The sequence below is a fragment of the Podarcis gaigeae genome (assembly GCF_964106915.1).
Source record: "Podarcis gaigeae genome assembly, chromosome: Z".
Lineage (NCBI taxonomy): Eukaryota > Metazoa > Chordata > Lepidosauria > Squamata > Lacertidae > Podarcis > Podarcis gaigeae.
The window spans coordinates 738076-763636 of NC_139691.1; the positions used below are offsets into that span (position 1 = coordinate 738076).

The window sequence follows — 25561 nt, forward strand, 5'->3', positions numbered from 1 at the left end:
ATAAATGGTCCTCGGGGTGGTTGTTCTGGGAGGAAGGAGGAGGGGGGGAGAAAATAATTAATTAATCAATTAATTAATTTACTAATGAATGAATTAATAATTAATAATAAATTAATTGATAAGTAAGAATAAATGGTCCTCGGGGTGGTTGTTCTGGGAGGAAGGAGAGGGGGGGAATTAATTAATTAATTAATTACTAATAAATTAATTAATATTTAATAATAAATTAATTAATAAGTAAGAATAAATGGTCCTCGGGGTGGTTGTTCTGGGAGGAGAGAAAAAAAGTAAAAATTAATTAATTAATAATAAATAAATTAATAATAAATGGTCCTCGGGGTAGTTGTTCAGGGAGGAGGGGGGAAATTAAAAATTAAGGAAGGAAGGAAAGGAAGGAGGGAGGGAGGGAGAAAGGAAGGAGAGGGAAAGAAAGAAGGAAAGAAGGAAGGAAGGAGAGAGAGAGAGAGAGAAGGGAAGGAAGAAAGAAGGAGGGAGGAGGGAGGGAGGGAGGGAAGGAAGGAAGGAGAGAGAGAGGAAGAGAGGAAGGAAGGAAGGAGGGAGGAGGGAGGGAAGGAAGGAAGGAGAGAGAGAGGGAGAGAGGAAGGAAGGAAGGAAGGAGGGAGGAGGGAGGGAAGGAAGGAAGGAAGGAAGGAGTGAGGGAGGAGGGAGGAGGGAGGGAAGGAAGGAAGGAAGGAAGGAAGGAGGGAGGGAAGGAAGGAAGGAGGGAGGGAAGGAAGGAAGGAAGGAAGGAGGGAGGGAGGAGGGAGGGAGGGAAGGAAGGAAGGAAGGAAGGAAGGAAGGAAGGAAGGAAGGGGGAAGGAAGGAAGGAGGGAAGGAGGGAGGGAGGAGAGAGGAGGGAAGGAAGGAAGGAGGGAAGGAAGGGAGGGAGGAAGGAAGGAAGGAGAGAGAGAGAGGGGGGGAGAGAGGAAGGAAGGAAGAAGGGAAGAGGGAAGGAAGGAAGGAAGGAAGGAAGGAGGGAGGAGAGAGGAAGGAAGGAGGGAAGGAAGGAAGGAGGGAGGAGGGAGGGAGAGAGGAAGGAAGGAAGGAAGGAAGGAAGGAGGGAGGAGGTAGGGAAGGAAGGAAGGAGAGAGAGAGGGAGAGAGGAAGGAAGGAAGGAAGGAGGGAGGAGGGAGGGAAGGAAGGAAGGAAGGAAGGAGTGAGGGAGGAGGGAGGAGGGAGGGAAGGAAGGAAGGAAGGAAGGAAGGAAGGAAGGAGGGAGGGAAGGAAGGAAGGAGGGAGGGAAGGAAGGAAGGAAGGAGGGAGGGAGGAGGGAGGGAAGGAAGGAAGGAAGGATAGAGGGAAGGAAGGAAGGAAGGGGGAAGGAAGGAGGGAAGGAAGGGAGGGAGGGAGGGAGGGAGGAAGGAAGGAAGGAGAGAGAGAGAGAGGGGGGGGAGAGAGGAAGGAAGGAAGAAGGGAAGAGGGAAGGAAGGAAGGAAGGAAGGAAGGAAGGAAGGAGGGAGGAGAGAGGAAGGAAGGAGGGAAGGAAGGAAGGAGGGAGGAGGGAGGGAGAGAGGAAGGAAGGAAGGAAGGAGGGAGGAGGGAGGAGGGAGGGAAGGAAGGAAGGAAGGAAGGAAGGAAGGAAGGAAGGAAGGAAGGAGAGAGGAAGGAAGGAAGGAAGGAAGGAAGCTCACCTTCTGGATCAGTTCCTGCCCGTTGGCGCAGACGTCGTTGACCCGCTCCTTGTGGACAGCGAAGTCCGTCTCAAAAGCTTCGTGCTTCTTCAGCAGGCCCTGAAATAATAATAATAATAATAATAATAATAATAATAATAATAATAATAATAATAATAGTAATCATCATCATCATCTGGGGGGGTCAGGCTAATAACTCCGCCCAAATAATAATAATAATAATAATAATAATATTAATAGTAGTAGTAGTAATAATAATAATAATAATATGGGTGGGGTCAGGCTAATAGCTCCCCCCAGATCGTCCCTGACCCCTCCCTCAATCCGGGTGGGCTCAGGGGTCGCCGGGATCCACCCGATCCCACCTGTCATAGGATCCACCGGTATGTCGGTCCTCAGGATCCACCCAATCCCACTGGTCATAGGATCCTGCGACCCGCCAGTTCTCAGGATCCACCCCGATCCCACCGGCCACAGGATCCGCCGATCCACTAGTCATTGACCCATAACCCTGAGCCTACTCCTAACCCAACCCTTGACCCCTAACCCCGATCCCACCGGCCACAGGATCCGCCGATCCACTAGTCATCAGGACCCTCCCGTCCCACCAGTCATAGGATCCATGATCCACCATTCCTCAAGATCCACCGTATCCCACCTGTCATAGGATCCACCGATCCGTCGGCCATTAGGGTCCACCCAATCCCACCGGTCATAGGATCCACCGGTATGTTGGTCCTCAGGATCCACCCAATCCCACTGGTCATAGGATCCTGTGACCTGCCAGTCCTCAGGATCCACCCCGATCCCACCGGTCATAGGATCCACCAATCCGTCGGTCATCAGGGTCCACCCAATCCCACCGGTCATAGGATCCACCCGAGCCTATCAGCCATCGGGATCCACCGATCCCACCGGCTACAGGATCCACCGGTCCACCGGTCATCAGGACCCTCCCATCCCACCCGTCATAGGATCCATGATCCATCGGTCATCAGGGTCCACCCAATCCTACCGGTCATAGGATCCACCCGAGCCTATCAGCCATCGGGATCCACCGATCCCACCGGCTACAGGATCCACCGGTCCACCGGTCCTCGAGATCCACCCGATCCCACCAGTCACAGGAGCCACCGAGCCCACTTCCCATAGAATCCACGGTCCGTGGGCCATCGGGATCTCCCCAACCCCGTCTGTCGCGGGATCCGCTCACCTGGATGGCGGCCAGGGTGTCGCCGTAATCCTCACTGGCCACTAAGGTCATCTTCTCGTTGATCCAGGCTTCCTCTTCCTCCACATTGGCCACGAACTGCTGGTACTCCAGGGATTCCTCCAGCCGCTGGCCCCTGAGGGAGATCGAAAACGGGATCCGCTTCAAATCCGGATCCGAGCTTCTAGCCTTGGAGGCCGAGATCCTTTCGTGGATTCCATCCCCTCCCTTCTATTCTTCTCTGTCCAGATCCCTTCTGCGATCCTCCTGTCCTCCATTGAGATCCCTTCTGCGATCCTAGCCTGCTATCCTCCGTTGAGATCCCTTCTGCGATCCTATCCTTCTCTGTCGAGATCTATTCGGATCCTATTCCCTGCTTGCCTCTGTTGAGATCTCTTGTATGATCCTATCTCCTTCTGCGTCAAGATCCCTTCTACAATCCTCCTATCATCTGTCGAGATCCCTTCTATGATCCTATATTCTCCTAGTAGATCCCTTCCAAAATCCTATCCTTCATTGAGATCCCTTCGACGATCCTATCTCCTTCTACCCTTATCCTAGTAGATCCCTTCTACAATCCTCCTATCATCTGCCCAGATCCCTTCTATGATCCTCCTATCCTCCATTTAGATCCCTTCTACGATCCGATCACCTTCTTTCCTCCATCGAGATCCCATCTATTATCTCCTTCTACCCTCCGTCAAGATCCCTTCTATGATCCTATCACCTGCTTTCCTACGTCAATATCTCTTATAAGGTCCTATCTGCTTCTATCCTCCGTCAAGATCCCTTCTATGATCCTACCCTCTTCGTCAAGATCCCTTCTGTGATCCTATCTGATTCTATCCTTCTCTGTCAAGATCCCTTCTACGATCCTATATTCTCCTAGTAGATCCCTTCTACAATCCTATCCTCTGTCAATATCCCTTCTACGATCCTATCTCCTCCTATGAGATCCCTTCTACTCCTATCCTCCATCAAGATCCCTTCTACGATCCTGTCCCCTTCTAGCCCTCTCCGTCAAGATCCCTTCTACGATCCTATCCTCTGTCAAGATCCCTTTTGCGATCCTATCCCCTTCTACCCTTCACTGTCAATATCCCTTCTGCAATCCTATCTCCTTCTATCCTTCTCCGTCAAGATCCCTTCCACAATCTGATCTCCTCCTATGAGATCCCTTCTGCAATCCTACCATCTGTCAAGATCCCTTCTACAATTCCAGCTCCTATGAGATCCCTTCTGCAATCCTATCCTCCGTCGAGATCCCTTCTACAATCCCATCCCCTTCTATCCTCTGTCAAAATCCCTTCTAGGATCCTATCTCCTTCTATCCTTCTCCGTCAAGATCTCTTCTACAATCCTCCTATCCTCCGAGATCCCTTCTACGATCCGATCACCTTCTATCCTCCGTCATGATTCCTTCTACGATCCAATCCCCTTCTATCCTTCTCCGTCAAGATCCCTTCTATAATCCTCCTATCCTCCCTCGAGATCCCTTCTATGATGCTATCTCCTCCTATGAGATCCCTGCTACAATCCTATCCTCCCTCGAGATCCCTTCTATGATCCTATCTCCTATCCTCCATCGAGATCCCTTCTATCCTCAATCCTATCTCCTCCTATGAGATCCCTGCTACAATCCTATCCTCCCTCGAGATCCCTTCTATGATCCTATCTCCTATCCTCCATCCAGATCCCTTCTATCCTCAATCCTATCTCCTCCTATGAGATCCCTTCTACAAGCCTATCATCCGTCAAGATCCCTTCTAGGATCCTATCTTCCCCATCCTCCTTCGAGATCCCTTCTACGATCCTAGCTCCTATGAGATCCCTTCTACGATTCCTATCCTCCATCGAGATCCCTTCTACGATCCTAGCTCCTCCTATGAGATCCCTTCTACAATCCTATCTCCTCCGATCCTCCATCAAGATCCCTTCTACGATCCTAGCTCCTCCTATGAGATCCCTTCTACAATTCTATCCTCCCTCGAGATCCCTTCTATGATCCAATCTCCTCCTATCCTCCGTCGAGATCCCTTCTACGATCCTATCCTCCCTCGAGATCCCTTCTTCGATCCTCATTCTATCCTTTCGAGATCTCTTCTACGATCCTCATTCTATCCTGTCGAGATCCCTTCTACGATGCTAGCTGCTTCTATCCTCTGTCCAGATCCCTTCTACGATCCCATCTTCTCCTATGAGATCCCTTCTACAATCCTATCCTCCACGAAGATCCCTTCTACAATCCTACCTCCTCCTATGAGATCCCTGCTACAAGCCTATCATCACTGGAGATCCCTTCTATGATCCTATCACCTATCCTCCATCGAGATCCCTTTTATCCTCAATCCTATCTCCTCCTATGAGATCCCTTCTACAATCCCATCCTCCGTTGAGATCCAGGATCCTACTTCTATCCTTCTGTTGAGATCCCTTATACCATCCTATCGCCTCCTATGAGATCCCTCCTACGATCCTATCCCCTTCTATCCTTCTCCGTCAAGATCTCTTCTACAATCCTATCCTTTGTCAAGATCCCTTCTACTATCCTATCTCCTCCCTTTAGATCCCTTCTACGATCCTATCTCCTCCTATGAGATCCCTTCTACAATCCTATCCTCCGTTGAGATCCCTTCTAGGATCCTATCTCCTCCTATCCTCCCTCAAGATCCCTTCTACAAGCCAATCCCCAATCCTTCTCTGTTGAGATCCCTTCTACAATCCTCCTATCCTCCATCAAGATCCCTTCCACGATCCTATCCTCTGCCAAGATCCCTTCTACAATCCTATTCCCTTCTACCCTTCTCTGTCAACATCCCTTCTACGATCTGTTCTCTTCCTATGAGATCCCTTCTGCAATCCTACCATCTGTCAAGATCCCTTCTACAATTCCAGCTCCTCCTATGAGATCCCTTCTGCAATCCTATCCTCCGTCGAGATCCCTTTTACAATCCCATCCCCTTCTATCGTCCGGTCAAAATCCCTTCTAGGATCCTATCTCCTCCTATTCTTCTCCGTCAAGATCTCTTCTACAATCCTCCTATCCTCCGAGATCCCTTCTACGATCCAATCCCCTTCTATCCTTCTCCATCAAGATCCCTTCTATAATCCTCCGATCCTCCATCGAGATCCCTTCTAGGATCCTATCTCCTCCTATGAGATCCCTGCTACAATCTTAGCTCCTCCAATCCTCCAACAATATCCCTTCTACGATCCTAGCTCCTCCTCTGAGATCCCTTCTACAATCCTCCTATCCTCCATCAAGATCCCTTCTACGATCCTAGCTCCTCCTGTGAGATCCCTTCTACAACCCTATCTCCTCCGATCCTCCATCAAGATCCCCTCTACGATCCTAGCTCCTCCTATGAGATCCCTTATACAATCCTCCTATCCTCCACCAAGATCCCTTCTACGATCCCAGCTCCTCCTATGAGATCCCTTCTACAATCCTCCTATCCTCCATCAAGATCCCTTCTACGATCCTAGCTCCTCCTATGAGATCCCTTATACAATCCTCCTATCCTCCACCAAGATCCCTTCTACGATCCTAGTTCCTCCTATGAGATCCCTTCTACAATCCTCCTATCCTCCACCAAGATCCCTTTACGATCCTAGCTCCTCCTATGAGATCCCTTCTACAATGCTATCTCCTCCGATCCTCCATCAAGATCAGTTCTACAATCCTAGCTCCTCCTATGAGATCCTTTCTACGATCCTAGCTCCTCCTATGAGATCCCTTCTACAATCCTCCGATCCTCCACCAAGATCCCTTCTACGATCCCAGCTCCTCCTATGAGATCCTTTCTACGATCCTAGCTCCTCCTATGAGATCCCTTCTACAATCCTCCGATCCTCCACCAAGATCCCTTCTACGATCCCAGCTCCTCCTATGAGATCCCTTCTACAATCCTCCTATCCTCCACCAAGATCCCTTCTACGATCCCAGCTCCTCCTATGAGATCCTTTCTACAATCCTAGCTCCTCCTATGAGATCCCTTCTACGATCCTAGCTCCTCCTATGAGATCCCTTCTACAATCCTATCTCCTCTGATCCTCCCTCGAGATCCCTTCTACGGGGTGTCTCTTCAGATCCCCGCCAGGAAACGGGATCCCTTGCTTACCGGGCGGCGGCCAGCCTCTTGAGCTCCTGCCAGTGATCCACAAAGTGAGCCAGTCTCTGCTGGATCTCCTCTTTGCCGATTGTGTTGTCGTCCGAAAGTTTCTTCCCGGTGTCCAGAACGCCCTGGAAAATTATTATTATTATTATTATTATTATTATTATTATTATTATTATTATTAATTGCTTAATTATTCTATTATTATTCAATTATTCAATTGTAATTGCTGAATTATTATTGTTGAATAATAATGGAAAAAACCACGCAAACATTTATTATTATTGTTATTCTTGTTGTTATTGATTCATAGATATTGCTGAAATATTTAATTATTATTCAATTAGAACGGTTGAATTATTATTGTCGAATAATAATGGGGAAAAATCACGCAAACATTTATTATTGTTGTTATTATTGTCGTTATTGATTCATAGATATTGCTGAAATATTTAATTATTATTCAATTAGAACGGTTGAATTATTATTGTCGAATAATAATGGGGGGAAAATCACGCAAACATTTATTATTATTATTGTTATTCTTGTCGTTATTGATTCATAGATATTGCTGAAATATTTAATTATTATTCAATTAGAACGGTTGAATTATTATTGTCGAATAATAATGGGAAAAAATCACACAAACATTTATTATTGTTGTTATTATTGTCGTTATTGATTCATAGATATTGCTGAAATATTTAATTATTATTCAATTAGAACGGTTGAATTATTATTGTCGAATAATAATGGGGAAAAATCACGCAAACATTTATTATTGTTGTTATTATTGTCGTTATTGATTCATAGATATTGCTGAAATATTTAATTATTATTCAATTAGAACGGTTGAATTATTATTGTCGAATAATAATGGGGGGAAAATCACGCAAACATTTATTATTATTATTGTTATTCTTGTCGTTATTGATTCATAGATATTGCTGAAATATTTAATTATTATTCAATTAGAACGGTTGAATTATTATTGTCGAATAATAATGGGAAAAAATCACACAAACATTTATTATTATTATTATTGTCGTTATTGATTCATAGATATTGCTGAAATATTTAATTATTATTCAATTAGAACGGTTGAATTATTATTGTCGAATAATAATGGGGAAAAATCACGCAAACATTTATTATTATTATTGTTATTATTACATTTATTATTATTTATTATGATGGTTATTGATTCATACTTATTGCTGAAATATTTAATTACTATTCAGTTATTCAATTAGAACGGTTGAATTATTATTGTCGAATAATAATGGGGAAAAATCACGCAAACATTTATTATTATTATTGTTATTATTACATTTATTATTATTTATTATGATGGTTATTGATTCATACTTATTGCTGAAATATGTAATTATTATTCAATTATTCAATTAGAACGGTTGAATTATTATTGTCGAATAATAATGGGGGGAAAATCACGCAAACATTTATTATTATTATTGTTATTATTGTCGTTATTGATTCATACGTCTTGCAGAATTATTTAATTATTCTTTGATTATCCGATTATGGAATAATGACGATTCGATCCTTGTTATGGTTTGATAATCATGGAAGAATTATGAGTGAAATTTTGAATTATTACTCGATAAAGGAAGAATTATTCAATAATTGAATAAGCGAACAATAAGTGAACAATTGAATTCTTCACTTATTAATAAATTACTGAATCATGATTATTGAATAATTCTTCACTTATTCAATAATAATTATTGAATAATAAAGCTATTATTATTATTATTATTATTATCATTATTATCATTATTATTATTATTGAATTACTATTGAGTAAGTGAATAATTATTCACTCATTCAATTATTACGAACTTATTCACTAATAGTTATTGTCAACTGCCTATTTCAGTGAATAATTATTCACTTTTTCCATTATTTTTCCATTATTTTTCAATTATTGAATCGTAATTGAAGAATTATTCCCTTATGTCATTATTCAATTATTATTAACAACGATAATCATTATTATTAAGTGCCTATTTCAGACGTCATCACTAACCGTCCCGCCTGCCGCCCGCCGATCTAGTCGATCCCCCATTCCCCCGGGGAGATCCCCGATCCAACCCGAGGACTCGAACCCACCCAGAAGGGATATGGGATCTAGCGGATCCCTCCCGTTCCCCGGACCGGATCTCAAAGGCTGGGAATCGCCGCTGGGAATTCGGGAATCGCCGAGGGAGGAGCGGATCCGTCTGGGAATCCCACGATGGGATCCGCTGGATCACCGGGATCCACTTTGACCCACCTGGATGGCCGGTTCGTGGGCGGCCAACTCGGCCTCCAGCCGCTTGTGTTTCTTCCGCAGGTTTTGGACGCCGGTCAGATCCCGGCCGTAATCCTCCGAGCTCACAAGTAGCTTCTTCTCCCTGGGAAGATCGGGGAAAAAATATTAATATTAATATTAATATTAATAATATGATTAATAAGAATGATACGAAATTATACGAAATTAGACCAAAAGATTGGGATGCCCAGTGCTTAATAATAATAATAATAATAATAATAATAATGCCCAGTAAATAATAATAATGCCCAGTAAATAATAATAATAATAATAATAATAATAATAATAATAATAATAATAATAATAATAATAATAATAATAATAATATGATGATGATTATACCAAAAGATCGGGATGCCCAGAGCCAATAATAATAATAATAATAAATGAAATTATTGTACGATGATTATAAAAAAAGATCGGGATGCCCAGAGCCAATAATAATAATAATAATAATAAATGAAATTATTATATGATTATTATACAAAAAGATCGGGATGCCCAGAGCCAATAATAATAATAATAATAATAATAATAATAATAATAATAATAATAATAAATGAAATTATTATATGATTATTATACAAAAAGATCGGGCTGCCCAGTAATTAATAATAATAATAATAATAATAATAATAATAATAATAATAATAATAATAATAATAAATGAAATTATTATATGATTATTATACAAAAAGATCGGGATGCCCAGAGCCAATAATAATAATAATATTAAATGAAATTATTATATGATTATTATACAAAAAGATCGGGATGCCCAGTAATTAATAATAATAATAATAATAATAATAATAATAATAATAATAATAATAATAATAATAATAATAAATGAAATTATTATACGATTATTATACAAAAAGATCGGGCTGCCCAGTAATAAATAATAATAATAATAATAATAATAATAATAATAATAATAATAATAATAAATGAAATTATTATATGATTATTATACAAAAAGATCGGGATGCCCAGAGCCAATAATAATAATAATATTAAATGAAATTATTATATGATTATTATACAAAAAGATCGGGATGCCCAGTAATAAATAATAATAATAATAATAATAATAATAATAATAATAATAATACGGAATTATTATACAAAGAGATCGGGGTGCCCAGTGCTAATAATAATTAATAATGAAGATGATGGTGATAGTAATAATAGTAATCGTAATAATAATAATAGTCTGAAATAGGATTATGTTTCAGGATTAGTTTTAGGGTCAGGCTTTAGGATCAGGTTTCGGGTTCAGTTTGTAGGTTAGGCTTTGGGATCCCGGTGATCCGCCCCCGCCCCCCAAGGGACCTACTTGATCCAGGATTCCTTGTCGTCCAGGATTAGTTTTCGGGTTAGGCTTTAGGATCAGGTTTCGGGTTCAGTTTGTAGGTTAGGCTTTGGGATCCCGGCGATCCGCCCCCGTCTCCCCCCCAAGGGACCTACTTGATCCAGGATTCCTCGTCGTCCAGGATTAGTTTTCGGGTTAGGCTTTAGGATCAGGTTTCGGGTTCAGTTTGTAGGTTAGGGTTTGGGATCCTGCGATCTGCCCCCGCCTTCCCTCCCAAGGGATCTACTTGATCCAGGATTTCTCGTCGTCCAGGATTAGTTTTAGGGTCAGGCTTTAGGATCAGGTTTCGGGTTCAGTTTGTAGGTTAGGCTTTGGGATCCTGCGATCCGCCCCGCCTTCCCTCCCAAGGGATCTACTTGATCCAGGATTCCTCGTCGTCCAGGATTAGTTTTAGGGTCAGGCTTTAGGATCAGGTTTCGGGTTCAGTTTGTAGGTTAGGCTTTGGGATCCCGGCGATCTGCCCCCGCCTTCCCCCCAAGGGATCTACTTGAATCAGGATTCCTTGTCGTCCAGGATTAGTTTTAGGGTCAGGCTTTAGGATCAGGTTTCGGGTTCAGTTTGTAGGTTAGGCTTTGGGATCCTGCGATCCGCCCCCGCCTTCCCCCCAAGGGACCTACCTGATCCAGGATTCCTCGTCGTCCAGGATTAGTTTTCGGGTCAGGCTTTAGGATCAGGTTTCGGGTTAAGTTTGTAGGTTAGGCTTTGGGATCCTGCGATCTGCCCCCGCCTTCCCTCCCAAGGGATCTACTTGATCCAGGATTCCTCGTCGTCCAGGATTAGTTTTAGGGTCAGGCTTTAGGATCAGGTTTCGGGTTCAGTTTGTAGGTTAGGCTTTGGGATCCTGCGATCCGCCCCGCCCTCCCAAAGGACCTACTTGATCCAGGATTCCTCGTCGTCCAGGATTAGTTTTAGGGTTAGGCTTTAGGATCAGGTTTCGGGTTCAGTTTGTAGGTTAGGCTTTGGGATCCCGGTGATCCGCCCCCCAAGGGACCTACTTGATCCAGGATTCCTCGTCGTCCAGGATTAGTTTTAGGGTCAGGCTTTAGGATCAGGTTTCGGGTTCAGTTTGTAGGTTAGGCTTTGGGATCCTGCAATCTGCCCCCGCCTTCCCTCCCAAGGGATCTACTTGATCCAGGATTCCTTGTCATCCAGGATTAGTTTTCGGGTTAGGCATTAGGATCAGATTTCGGGTTCAGTTTGTAGGTTAGGCTCTGGGATCCTGCGATCCGCCCGTCTTCCACCCAAGGGACCTACTTGATCCAGGATTCCTTGTCGTCCAGGATTAGTTTTAGGGTCAGGCTTTAGGATCAGGTTTCGGGTTCAGTTTGTAGGTTAGGCTTTGGGATCCCGCGATCCGCCCCCGTCTTCCCCCCAAGGGACCTACTTGATCCAGGATTCCTCGTCATCCAGGACTAGTTTTAGGGTTAGGCTTTAGGATCAGGTTTCGGGTTCAGTTTGTAGGTTAGGCTTTGGGATCCCGGTGATCTGCCCCCAAGGAACCTACTTGATCCAGGATTCATCGTCGTCCAGGATTAGTTTTAGGGTCAGGCTTTAGGATCAGGTTTCGGGTTCAGTTTGTAGGTTAGGCTTTGGGATCCTGCGATCTGCCCCCGCCTTCCCTCCCAAGGGATCTACCTGATCCAGTATTCCTCGTCGTCCACGATTAGTTTTAGGGTCAGGCTTTAGGATCAGGATTCGGGTTCAGTTTTAAGGTTAGGCTTTGGGATCCTGCGATCCGCCCCCGCCTTCCCTCCCAAGGGATCTACTTGATCCAGGATTCCTCGTCGTCCAGGATTAGTTTTAGGGTCAGGCTTTAGGATCAGGTTTCGGGTTCCGTTTGTAGGTTAGGCTTTGGGATCCCGGTGATCTGCCCCCAAGGGACCGACTTGATCCAGGATTCCTCCTCGTCCAGGATTAGTTTTAGGGTCAGGCTTTAGGATCAGGTTTCGGGTTCAGTTTGTAGGTTAGGCTTTGGGATCCTGCGATCCGCCCTGTCTTCCCCCCAAGGGACCTACTTGATCCAGGATTCCTCGTTGTCCAGGATTAGTTTTAGGGTCAGGCTTTAGGATCAGGTTTCGGGTTCAGTTTGTAGATTAGGCTTTGGGATCCCGGTGATCTGCCCCCAAGGGACCGACTTGATCCAGGATTCCTCCTCGTCCAGGATTAGTTTTAGGGTCAGGCTTTAGGATCAGGTTTCGGGTTCAGTTTGTAGGTTAGGCTTTGGGATCCTGCGATCCGCCCCTGTCTTCCCCCCAAGGGACCTACTTGATCCAGGATTCCTCGTCGTCCAGGATTAGTTTTAGGGTCAGGCTTTAGGATCAGGTTTCGGGTTCAGTTTGTAGGTTAGGCTTTGGGATCCTGCAATCTGCCCCCGCCTTCCCTCCCAAGGGGCCTACTTGATCCAGGATTCCTCGTCGTCCAGGATTAGTTTTAGGGTCAGGCTTTAGGATCAGGTTTCGGGTTCAGTTTGTAGGTTAGGCTTTGGGATCCTGCGATCCGCCCCCGCCTTCCCCCCAAGAGATCTACTTGATCCAGGATTCCTCGTCGTCCAGGATTAGTTTTGGGGTCAGGCTTTAGGATCAGGTTTCGGGTTCAGTTTGTAGGTTAGGCTTTGGGATCCCGCGATCCGCCCCCGTCTTCCCCCCAAGGGACCTACTTGATCCAGGATTCCTCGTCCAGGATTAGTTTTAGGGTCAGGCTTTAGGATCAGGTTTCGGGTTCAGTATGTAGGTTAAGCTTTGGGATCCCGGCGATCCGCCCCGCCTTCCCTCCCAAGGGATCTACTTGATCCAGGATTCCTCGTTGTCCAGGATTAGTTTTCGGGTTAGGCTTTAGGATCAGGTTTCGGGTTCAGTTTGTAGGTTAGGCTTTGGGATCCCGGCGATCCGCCCCCGTCTTCCCCCCAAGGGACCTACTTGATCCAGGATTCCTTGTCGTCCAGGATTAGTTTTAGGGTCAGGCTTTAGGATCAGGTTTCGGGTTCAGTTTGTAGGTTAGGCTTTGGGATCCCGCGATCCGCCCCCGCCTTCCCCCCAAGGGACCTACTTGATCCAGGATTCCTCGTCCAGGATTAGTTTTAGGGTTAGGCTTTAGGATCAGGTTTCGGGTTCAGTTTGAAGGTTAGGCTTTGGGATCCTGGTGATCTGCCCCCAAGGGACCTACTTGATCCAGGATTCCTCATCGTCCAGGATTAGTTTTAGGGTCAGGCTTTAGGATCAGGTTTTGGGTTCAGTTTTAAGGTTAGGCTTTGGGATCCTGGCGATCCGCCCCGTCTCCCCCCCCCCAAGGGACCTACTTGATCCAGGATTCCTCGTCGTCCAGGATTAGTTTTAGGGTCAGGCTTTAGGATCAGGTTTCAGGTTCAGTTTGTTGGTTAGGCTTTGGGATCCTGCGATCCGCCCCTGCCTTCCCCCCAAGGGACCTACCTGATCCAGGATTCCTCGTCGTCCAGGACTAGTTTTAGGGTCAGGCTTTAGGATCAGGTTTCGGGTTCAGTTTGAAGGTTAGGCTTTGGGATCCCGCAATCCGCCCCCGTCTTCCCCCCCAAAGGGACCTATTTGGTCCAGGATTCCTCGTCGTCCAGGATTAGTTTTCGGGTCAGGCTTTAGGATCAGGTTTCAGGTTCAGTTTATTGGTTAGGCTTTGGGATCCTGCGATCCGCCCCCGCCCTCCCAAGGGACCTACTTGATCCAGGATTCCTCATCGTCCAGGTTTAGTTTTAGGGTCAGGCTTTAGGATCAGGTTTCGGGTTCAGTTTGTAGGTTAGGGTTTGGGATCCTGCGATCCGCCCCCGCATTCCCTCCCAAGGGATCTACTTGATCCAAGATTTCTCGTCGTCCAGGATTAGTTTTAGGGTCAGGCTTTAGGATCAGGTTTCGGGTTCAGTTTGTAGGTTAGGCTTTGGGATCCCGGCGATCTGCCCCCGCCTTCCCCCCAAGGGACCTACTTGATCCAGGATTCCTCGTCGTCCAGGATTAGTTTTCGGGTTACGCTTTAGGATCAGGTTTCGGGTTCAGTTTGTAGGTTAGGCTTTGGGATCCCGCGATCCGCCCCCGTCTTCCCCCCAAGGGACCTACTTGATCCAGGATTCCTCGTCATCCAGGACTAGTTTTAGGGTTAGGCTTTAGGATCAGGTTTCGGGTTCAGTTTGTAGTTTGGCTTTGGGATCCCGGCGATCCGCCCCCGCCCTCCCAAGGGACCTACTTGATCCAGGATTCCTCGTCGTCCAGAATTAGTTTTAGGATTAGGCTTTGGGATCATGTTTCGGGTTCAGTTTGTAGGTTAGGCTTTGGGATCTTGGCGATCCGCCCCCGCCTTCCCCCCCAAGGGACCTACTTGATCCAGGATTCCTCATCGTCCAGGACTAGTTTTAGGGTCAGGCTTTAGGATCAGGTTTCAGGTTCAGTTTGTAGGTTAGGCTTTGAGATCCCGGCGATCTGCCCCCGCCTTCCCCCCAAGGGACCTACTTGATCCAGGATTCCTCGTCGTCCAGGATTAGTTTTCGGGTTACGCTTTAGGATCAGGTTTCGGGTTCAGTTTGTAGGTTAGGCTTTGGGATCCCGCGATCCGCCCCCGTCTTCCCCCCAAGGGACCTACTTGATCCAGGATTCCTCGTCATCCAGGACTAGTTTTAGGGTTAGGCTTTAGGATCAGGTTTCGGGTTCAGTTTGTAGTTTGGCTTTGGGATCCCGGCGATCCGCCCCCGCCCTCCCAAGGGACCTACTTGATCCAGGATTCCTCGTCGTCCAGAATTAGTTTTAGGATTAGGCTTTGGGATCATGTTTCGGGTTCAGTTTGTAGGTTAGGCTTTGGGATCCCGGCGATCCGCCCCCGCCTTCCCCCCCCAAGGGACCTACTTGATCCAGGATTCCTCATCGTCCAGGACTAGTTTTAGGGTCAGGCTTTAGGATCAGGTTTCAGGTTCAGTTTGTAGGTTAGGCTTTGAGATCCCGGCGATCCGCCCCCGCCTTCCCTCCCAAGGGATCTACTTGATCCAGGATTCCTCGTCGTCCAGGATTAGTTTTAGGGTCAGGCTTTAGGATCAGGTTTCGGGTTCAGTTTGTAGTTTGGCTTTGGGATCCCGGCGATCCGCCCCCGCCCCCCAAGGGACCTACTTGATCCAGGATTCCTCGTCGTCCAGGATTAGTTTTAGGGTCAGGCTTTAGGATCCGGTTTCGGGTTCAGTTTGTAGGTTAGGCTTTGGGATCCCGGCGATCCGCCCCCGCCCCCCAAGGGACCTACTTGATCCAGGATTCCTCGTCGTCCAGGATTAGTTTTAGGGTCAGGCTTTAGGATCAGGTTTCGGGTTCAGTTTGTAGGTTAGGCTTTGGGATCCTGCGATCTGCCCCTGCCTTCCCTCCCAAGGGATCTACTTGATCCAGGATTCCTCACCGTCCAGGATTAGTTTTAGGGTCAGGCTTTAGGATCAGGTTTCGGGTTCAGTTTGAAGGTTAGGCTTTGGGATCCTGGTGATCTGCCCCCAAGGGACCTACTTGATCCAGGATTCCTCATCGTCCAGGATTAGTTTTAGGGTCAGGCTTTAGGATCAGGTTTTGGGTTCAGTTTTAAGGTTAGGCTTTGGGATCCCGGCGATCCGCCCCCGTCTCCCCCCCCAAGGGACCTACTTGATCCAGGATTCCTCGTCGTCCATATCCCGGAAGAACTGGTGGAGCCGGTGGGATTCGTTCAGCTTGGCCCGCCGGGCGGCCGCCATGGCGGTGATCCGCTGGAATCTCCCGTTGACCGTCTCCCGCTTCTCCTTGACCTGGGAGGTGTCAAAGGCGCTGCTGGTCATCAGGCTGTCGGCTTGGAGGTTGAGATCCTTCAGGCGATCCTGCGGACGGGCGGGAAGGCGAAGGGTTAAAATTAATTGAATCTTCATTCATTCATTTAATTTTAATTGAGATCTAATGAGAAAGCGCAGGGTTAACGAATTTAATTTAATTTTGATCTAACGAGAGAGCGAAGGGTTAAACAAGAAGACCCTAGATTTAATTTCATTTTTTAAAAAAAAATAATTAATTAAATTTAATTTTAATTTTAATCTAATGAGATAGCGCAGGGTTAATTAATTTAATTTAATTTTGATCTAATGAGAGAGCGAAGGGTTAAACAAGAAGACACTAGATTTCATTTCCTTTTTAGAAAAATTTAATTAATTTAATTTAATTTTTAATCTAATGGGATAGCGCAGGGTTAATTAATTTAATTTAATTTTGATCTAATGAGATAGCGCAGGGTTAATTAATTAAATTTAATTTTGATCTAATGAGAGAGCGAAGGGTTAAACAAGAAGACCCTAGATTTAATTTCATTTTTTAAAAAAAAATAATTAATTAAATTTAATGTTAATTTTAATCTAATGAGATAGCGCAGGGTTAATTAATTTAATTTAATTTTGATCTAATGAGAGAGCGAAGGGTTAAACAAGAAGACACTAGATTTCATTTCATTTTTTAAAAAAAATAATTAATTTAATTTAATTTTTAATCTAATGGGATAGCGCAGGGTTAACGATTTTAATTTAGTTTTGATCTAATGAGATAGCGCAGGGTTAACTAATTTAATTTAATTTTGATCTAACGAGATAGCGAAGGGTTAAACAAGAAGACACTAGATTTCATTTCATTTTTTAAAAAAATTAATTAATTTAATTTAATTTTTAATCTAATGGGATAGCGCGGGGTTAATGAATTTAATTTAATTTTGATCTAATGAGAGAGCGAAGGGTTAAACAAGAAGACACTAGATTTCATTTCATTTTTTAAAATAAATTAATTAATTTAATTTAATTTTAATTTTAATCTAATGAGATAGCGCGGGGTTAATGAATTTAATTTAATTTTGATCTAATGAGATAGCGCAGGGTTAACTAATTTAATTTAATTTTGATCTAACGAGATAGTGAAGGGTTAAACAAGAAGACACTAGATTTCATTTCCTTTTTAAAAAAAATTAATGAATTTAATTTAATTTTTAATCTAATGGGATAGCGCAGGGTTAACGAATTTAATTTAATTTTGATCTAATGAGATAGCGAAGGGTTAAACAAGAAGACACTAGATTTCATTTCATTTTTTAAAAAAAATTAATTAAATTAATTTAATTTTTAATCTAATGAGATAGCGCAGGGTTAATGAATTTAATTTAATTTTGATCTAATGAGAGAGCGAAGGGTTAAACAAGAAGACCCTAGATTTCATTTCCTTTTTAAAAAAAATTAATGAATTTAATTTAATTTTTAATCTAATGGGATAGCGCAGGGTTAATGAATTTAATTTAATTTTGATCTAATGAGATAGCGCAGGGTTAACTAATTTAATTTAATTTTGATCTAACGAGAGAGCGAAGGGTTAAACAAGAAGACCCTAGATTTAATTTCATTTTTTTTTAAAAAAATAATTAATTAAATTTAATTTTAATTTTAATCTAATGGGATAGGGCAGGGTTAATTAATTTAATTTAATTTTGATCTAACGAGAGAGCGAAGGGTTAAACAAGAAGACCCTAGATTTCATTTCATTTTTTTAAAAAAATTAATTAATTTAATTTAATTTTTAATCTAATGGGATAGCGCAGGGTTAATTAATTTAATTTAATTTTGATCTAATGAGATAGCGCAGGGTTAACTAATTTAATTTAATTTTGTTCTAACGAGATAGCGAAGGGTTAAACAAGAAGACACTAGATTTCATTTCATTTTTTAAAAAAATTAATTAATTTAATTTAATTTTTAATCTAATGGGATAGCGCAGGGTTAATGAATTTAATTTAATTTTGATCTAATGAGAGAGCGAAGGGTTAAACAAGAAGACACTAGATTTCATTTCCTTTTTAGAAAAATTTAATTAATTTAATTTAATTTTTAATCTAATGGGATAGCGCAGGGTTAATTAATTTAATTTAATTTAGATCTAATGAGATAGCGCAGGGTTAACTAATTTAATTTAATTTTGATCTAACGAGATAGCGAAGGGTTAAACAAGAAGACACTAGATTTCATTTCCTTTTTAGAAAAAATTAATTTAATTTAATTTTTAATCTAATGGGATAGCGCAGGGTTAACTAATTTAATTTAATTTTGATCTAACGAGATAGGGAAGGGTTAAACAAGAAGACCCTAGATTTCATTTCATTTTTTAAAAAAAATTAATGAATTTAATTTAATTTTTAATCTAATGGGATAGCGCAGGGTTAAACAAGAAGACACTAGATTTCATTTCCTTTTTATTTTATTTTATAAAAAAATTAATTAATTCATTAAATGATAATTTAATTAGGTAGCGAAGGGTTAATTAATTTAATTTAATTTTAATCTAATGAGATAGCGAAGGGTTAAACAAGAAGACACTAGATTTCATTTCCTTTTTATTTTATTTTATAAAAAAATTCATTCATTCATTAAATGATAATTTAATTAGGTAGCAAAGGGTTAATTAATTTAATTTAATTTAAATCTAATGAGATAGCGAAGGGTTAAACAAGAAGACACTAGAATTAATATTATTTTTATTTTATTTTATTTTTTATTTTATTTTTATATTATTTTTATATTTTCTATTAATTTTATTTATTTTATTTTTTTATTTTATATTAATTTTGTTTTATTTTTATTTTGGATTTCATTTTTATTTCATTTTATTTTTATGGTAGATTTCATTTTTAGTTTGGATTTAATGTTCATTTTATTTTATTTTATTTTATTTTATATTAATTTTATTTTATTTTTATTTTGGATTTCATTTTTATTTCATTTTATTTTTATGGTAGATTTCATTTTTATTTCATTTTATTTTTATGGTAGATTTCATTTTTAGTTTGGATTTAATGTTCATTTTACTTTATTTTATTTTTATTTTATATTAATTTTATTTTATTTTTATTTTGGATTTCCTTTTTATTTCATGTTATTTTTATTTTAGATTTCATTTTTTGTTTGGATTCAATGTTCATTTTATTTTATTTTTATTTTGGATTTAATGTTCATTTTATTTTATTTTTATTTTGGATTGATTTTATTTTATATTACTTATCTGTGGATTTAATGTTTCTTCTCAAATCCAGATTTCCATTCCGTTTCTGATTTTGAATTAGGATTTTGATTCCGTTTCTGATTCTGAAATTTATATTTTGGTTCTGCTTCTGTTTTTAAAATTAGGATTTGGATTCAGTTTCTTGATTCTGAAATCAAGATTTTGATTCCGTTTCTGAGTTTGAAATCAAGATTTTGATTTCGTTTCTGAGTTTGAAATCAAGATTTTGATTCCGTTTCTGATTTGGAAATCAAGATTCCGATTCCGATTCTGAAATGAAGATTTCGATTCTGTTTCTGATTTAAAAATGCGATTTCTATTTCTGAAATTAAAAAATTTAATTTAATTTTTAATCTAATGGGATAGCGCAGGGTTAATGATTTTAATTTAATTTTGATCTAATGAGATAGCGAAGGGTTAAACAAGAAGACACTAGATTTCATTTCATTTTTATTTTTATTTTATTTTATAAAAAAATAATTAATTCATTCATTAAATTATAATTTAATTAGGTAGCGAAGGGTTAATTAATTTAATTTAATTTTAATCTCATGAGATAGCGAAGGGTTAAACAAGAAGACACTAGAATTAATATTATTTTTATTTTATTTTTAATATTATTTTTATATTATTTTTATATTTTATATTAATTTTGTTTTATTTTTATTTTGGATTTCATTTTTATTTCATTTTATTTTTATTTCATTTTTAGTTTGGATTTAATGTTTATTTTATTTTATTTTTATTTTATATTAATTTAATTTTATTTTTATTTTGGATTTCCTTTTTATTTCCTTTTATTTTTATTTTAGATTTCATTTTTTGTTTGGATTTAATGTTCATTTTATTTTATTTTTATTTTGGATTGATTTTATTTTATATTACTTATCTGTGGATTTAATGTTTCTTCTCAAATCCAGATTTCCATTCCGTTTCTGATTTTGAATTAGGATTTTGATTCCGTTTCTGATTCTGAAATTTATATTTTGGTTCTGCTTCTGTTTTTAAAATTAGGATTTGGATTCAGTTTCTTGATTCTGAAATCAAGATTTTGATTCCGTTTCTGAGTTTGAAATCAAGATTTTGATTTCGTTTCTGATTCTGAAATCAAGATTTTGATTTCGTTTCTGAGTTTGAAATCAAGATTTTGATTCCGTTTCTGAGTTTGAAATCAAGATTTTGATTTCGTTTCTGATTCTGAAATCAAGATTTTGATTCCGTTTCTGAGTTTGAAATCAAGATTTTGATTCCGTTTCTGAGTTTGAAATCAAGATTTTGATTCCGTTTCTGAGTTTGAAATCAAGATTTTGATTTCGTTTCTGAGTTTGAAATCAAGATTTTGATTCCGATTCTGAAATGAAGATTTCGATTCTGTTTCTGATTTAAAAATGCGATTTCTATTTCTGAAATTAAAACATTTAATTTAATTTTTAATCTAATGGGATAGCGCAGGGTTAATGATTTTAATTTAATTTTGATCTAATGAGATAGCGAAGGGTTAAACAAGAAGACACTAGAATTAATATTATTTTTATATTATTTTTATTTTTTATATTATTTTTATATTATTTTTATATTTTATATTATTTTTATATTATTTTTAATTTTTTAATTTTTTATATTTTATATTAATTTTGTTTTATTTTTATTTTGGATTTCATTTTTATTTCATTTTATTTTTATGGTAGATTTCATTTTTAGTTTGGATTTAATGTTTATTTTATTTTATTTTTATTTTATATTAATTTTATTTTATTTTTATTTTGGATTTCCTTTTTATTTCCTTTTATTTTTATTTTAGATTTCATTTTTTGTTTGGATTTAATGTTCATTTTATTTTATTTTTATTTTGGATTGATTTTATTTTATATTACTTATCTGTGGATTTAATGTTTATTCTCAAATCCAGATTTCGATTCCGTTTCTGATTTTGAATTAGGATTTGGATTCAGTTTATTGATTCTGAAATCAAGATTTTTATTTCGTTTCTGAGTTTGAAATCAAGATTTTGATTCCGTTTCTGATTTGGAAATCAAGATTCCGATTCCGATTCTGAAATGAAGATTTAGATTCTGTTTCTGATTTAAAAATGCGATTTCTATTTCTGAAATTAAAAAATTTAATTTAATTTTTAATCTAATGGGATAGTGCAGGGTTAATGATTTTAATTTAATTTTGATCTAATGAGATAGCGAAGGGTTAAACAAGAAGACACTAGATTTCATTTCATTTTTATTTTTATTTTATTTTATAAAAAAATAATTAATTAATTCATTAAATTATAATTTAATTAGGTAGCGAAGGGTTAATTAATTTAATTTAATTTTAATCTCATGAGATAGCGAAGGGTTAAACAAGAAGACACTAGAATTAATATTATTTTTATTTTATTTTTATTTTTTATATTATTTTTATATTATTTTTATATTTTATATTATTTTTATTTTATTTTTAATTTTTTAATTTTTTATATTTTATATTAATTTTGTTTTATTTTTATTTTGGATTTCATTTTTATTTCATTTTATTTTTATTTCATTTTTAGTTTGGATTTAATGTTTATTTTATTTTATTTTTATTTTATATTAATTTTATTTTATTTTTATTTTGGATTTCCTTTTTATTTCCTTTTATTTTTATTTTAGATTTCATTTTTTGTTTGGATTTAATGTTCATTTCATTTTATTTTTATTTTGGATTGATTTTATTTTATATTACTTATCTGTGGATTTAATGTTTATTCTCAAATCCAGATTTCGATTCCGTTTCTGATTTTGAATTAGGATTTGGATTCAGTTTCTTGATTCTGAAATCAAGATTTTGATTTCGTTTCTGAGTTTGAAATCAAGATTCCGATTCCGATTCTGAAATGAAGATTTCAATTCTGTTTCTGATTTAAAAATGCGATTTCTATTTCTGAAAACGAGGCACAATTTTAAAAGGAAGGGTTAAACAGCCGGAAACGAGATTTAATTTCATTTCTTTAAAAAAAACAAATTTTTGAAAATTTGGCATGATTTTAAAATGAAGATTTTGATTCCGTTTCTGATTTTAAAATGAAGATTTTGATTCCGTTTCTAATTTTAAAATAAGATTTCTGTTTCTAAAAATGCTGCACTATTTTAAAATTAAGATTTTGATTGCGTTTCTAATTTTAAAATTAGATTTCTGTTTCCGGAAATTTGGCACTATTTTAAAATTAAGATTTTGATTGCGTTTCTCATTTTAAAATTAGATTTCTCTTTCCGGAAATTTAGCACTATTTTAAAATTAAGATTTTGACTCCGTTTCTCATTTTAAAATAAGATTTCTCTTTCCGGAAATTTAGCACTATTTTAAAATTAAGATTTTGACTCCGTTTCTAATTTTAAAATTAGATTTCTCTTTCCGGAAATTTAGCACTATTTTAAAATTAAGATTTTGATTCCGTTTCTCATTTTAAAATAAGATTTCTCTTTCCGGAAATTTGGCACTATTTTAAAATTAAGATTTTGATTGCGTTTCTCATTTTAAAATAAGATTTCTGTTTCTGGAAATTTAGCACTATTTTAAAATTAAGATTTTGATTGCGTTTCTCATTTTAAAATAAGATTTCTGTTTCCGGAAATTTAGCACTATTTTAAAATTAAGATTTTGATTGCATTTCTCATTTTAAAATAAGATTTCTGTTTCTGGAAATTTATCACTATTTTAAAATTAAGATTTTGATTCCGTTTCTGAAAATTTTGCACCTAACATTTCTTGGAAGAAGTTATTTCCTATGGAAGATTATTTCTATTCCGTTTCTGAACAAATGGCACCTAAAATTCCTTCCAGAAAGATCTGGATGCCCAGCGATAATATTATTAATAATAATAATAATAATAATAATAATAATAATAATAATAATAATAATGTACCTCATGGGCCGAAATATCGGCTTCCAGCAGCTGGTGTTTCTTCAGAAGGTTATTAACGGACGCCAGGTCTTTCCCATAATCCTCAGAGGCGAGCAGCGCTTCCACCTGGGGGGATAATAATTAGAATAATAATAATAATAATAATAATAATAATAATAATAATAATAATAATAAAAGTTATTTACTTGATTCTGCCCACGCACCCATTTCCCCCAGCCTGAGATAAATTCAATTATTATTATTAATAATACTAATAATAATTTATTCTTCTCACACACACCAGTTTTCCCCCGCCGGAGGAAAAATCCAATAATAATAATAATAATAATAATAATGGTTATTTACTTGATTCTGCCCACGCACCCATTTCCCCCAGCCTGAGATAAATTCAATTATTATTATTAATAATACTAATAATAATTTATTCTTCTCACACACACCCGTTTTCCGCAGCCGGAGGAAAATTCCAATAATAATAATAATAATAATAATAATAATAATGGTGGTTATTTACTTGATTCTGCCCACGCACCCATTTCCCCCAGCCTGAGACCCATTCAATTTATATTATTATTATTATTATTAATAATGGTTATCTACTCGATTCTGCCCATTTTCTCCCACCCCGAGATAAATATTATATTATATTATATTATATTATATTATATTATATTATATTATATTATGTTATATTATATTATATTATATTATATTATATTTTTATACATTATAATATACTATATAATAAAATACAATATATATATATATGAACATATTATATTATTATATTATATATCTATATATTTTATTAAATATTATATGTTATATAAAATAAATATTCAATTTTATTAGTAATAATAATTGATATGAATATTAATAATGGTTCTCTACTCGATTCTGCTCACCCACCCACCTCCCCCAGCCCGAGCTAAATTCAATTAATACTAATAATGCTAAGAAGAATGGTGGATTATTATTAGCATTATTAGTATTAATGGCATGAATGGAATTTCTTGATTCCACCCACCCACACCATTAATATTAATAATTAATAATATTAATAATAGTGATTCTACCTACCTCTGAAAGCCAGACGTCAAAGTCTTAATATTAATAATATTAATAAGAATAATAGTGATTCTACCTACCTCCGAAAGCCAGAGGTCAAAGTCTTAATATTAATAATATTAATAAGAATAATAGTGATTCTACCTACCTCCGAAAGCCAGACGTCAAAGTCTTAATATTAATAATATTAATAAGAATAATAGTGATTCTACCTACCTCCGAAAGCCAGACGTCAAAGTCTTAATATTAATAATATTAATAAGAATAATAGTGATTCTACCTACCTCCGAAAGCCAGACGTCAAAGTCTTAATATTAATAATATTAACAATAATAGTGATTCTACCTGCCTCCGAAAGCCAGACGTCAAAGTCTTAATATTAATAATATTAATAAGAATAATAGTGATTCTACCTAACTCCGAAAGCCAGACGTCAAAGTCTTAATATTAATAATATTAATAAGAATAATAGTGATTCTACCTGCCTCCGAAAGCCAGACGTCAAAGTCTTAATATTAATAATATTAATAAGAATAATAGTGATTCTACCTACCTCCGAAAGCCAGACGTCAAAGTCTTAATATTAATAATATTAATAAGAATAATAGTGATTCTACCTAACTCCGAAAGCCAGACGTCAAAGTCTTAATATTAATAATATTAATAAGAATAATAGTGATTCTACCTAACTCCGAAAGCCAGACGTCAAAGTCTTAATATTAATAATATTAATAAGAATAATAGTGATTCTACCTACCTCCGAAAGCCAGACGTCAAAGTCTTAATATTAATAATATTAACAAGAATAATAGGGATTCTACCTACCTCCGAAAGCCAGACGTCAAAGTCTTAATATTAATAATATTAATAAGAATAATAAGGATTCTACCTACCTC

At 38.0% G+C, this 25561-nt stretch overlaps 1 protein-coding gene across 1 annotated transcript in view; it reads right to left on the reverse strand.

Moving 5' to 3' along the window:
• Window positions 1–25561, reverse strand: part of SPTAN1 (spectrin alpha, non-erythrocytic 1) — a 228963-nt gene that overhangs the window by 69925 nt on the left and 133477 nt on the right. The window contains exons 37-42 of the mRNA XM_083723192.1: window positions 23598–23702; window positions 16291–16499; window positions 9253–9373; window positions 6963–7084; window positions 2845–2977; window positions 1632–1730 (exon numbers count right to left, since the gene is read on the reverse strand). Coding sequence (XP_083579318.1) covers window positions 1632–1730; window positions 2845–2977; window positions 6963–7084; window positions 9253–9373; window positions 16291–16499; window positions 23598–23702 — 789 coding nt within the window. The remainder of the gene's footprint in view (window positions 1–1631; window positions 1731–2844; window positions 2978–6962; window positions 7085–9252; window positions 9374–16290; window positions 16500–23597; window positions 23703–25561) is intronic.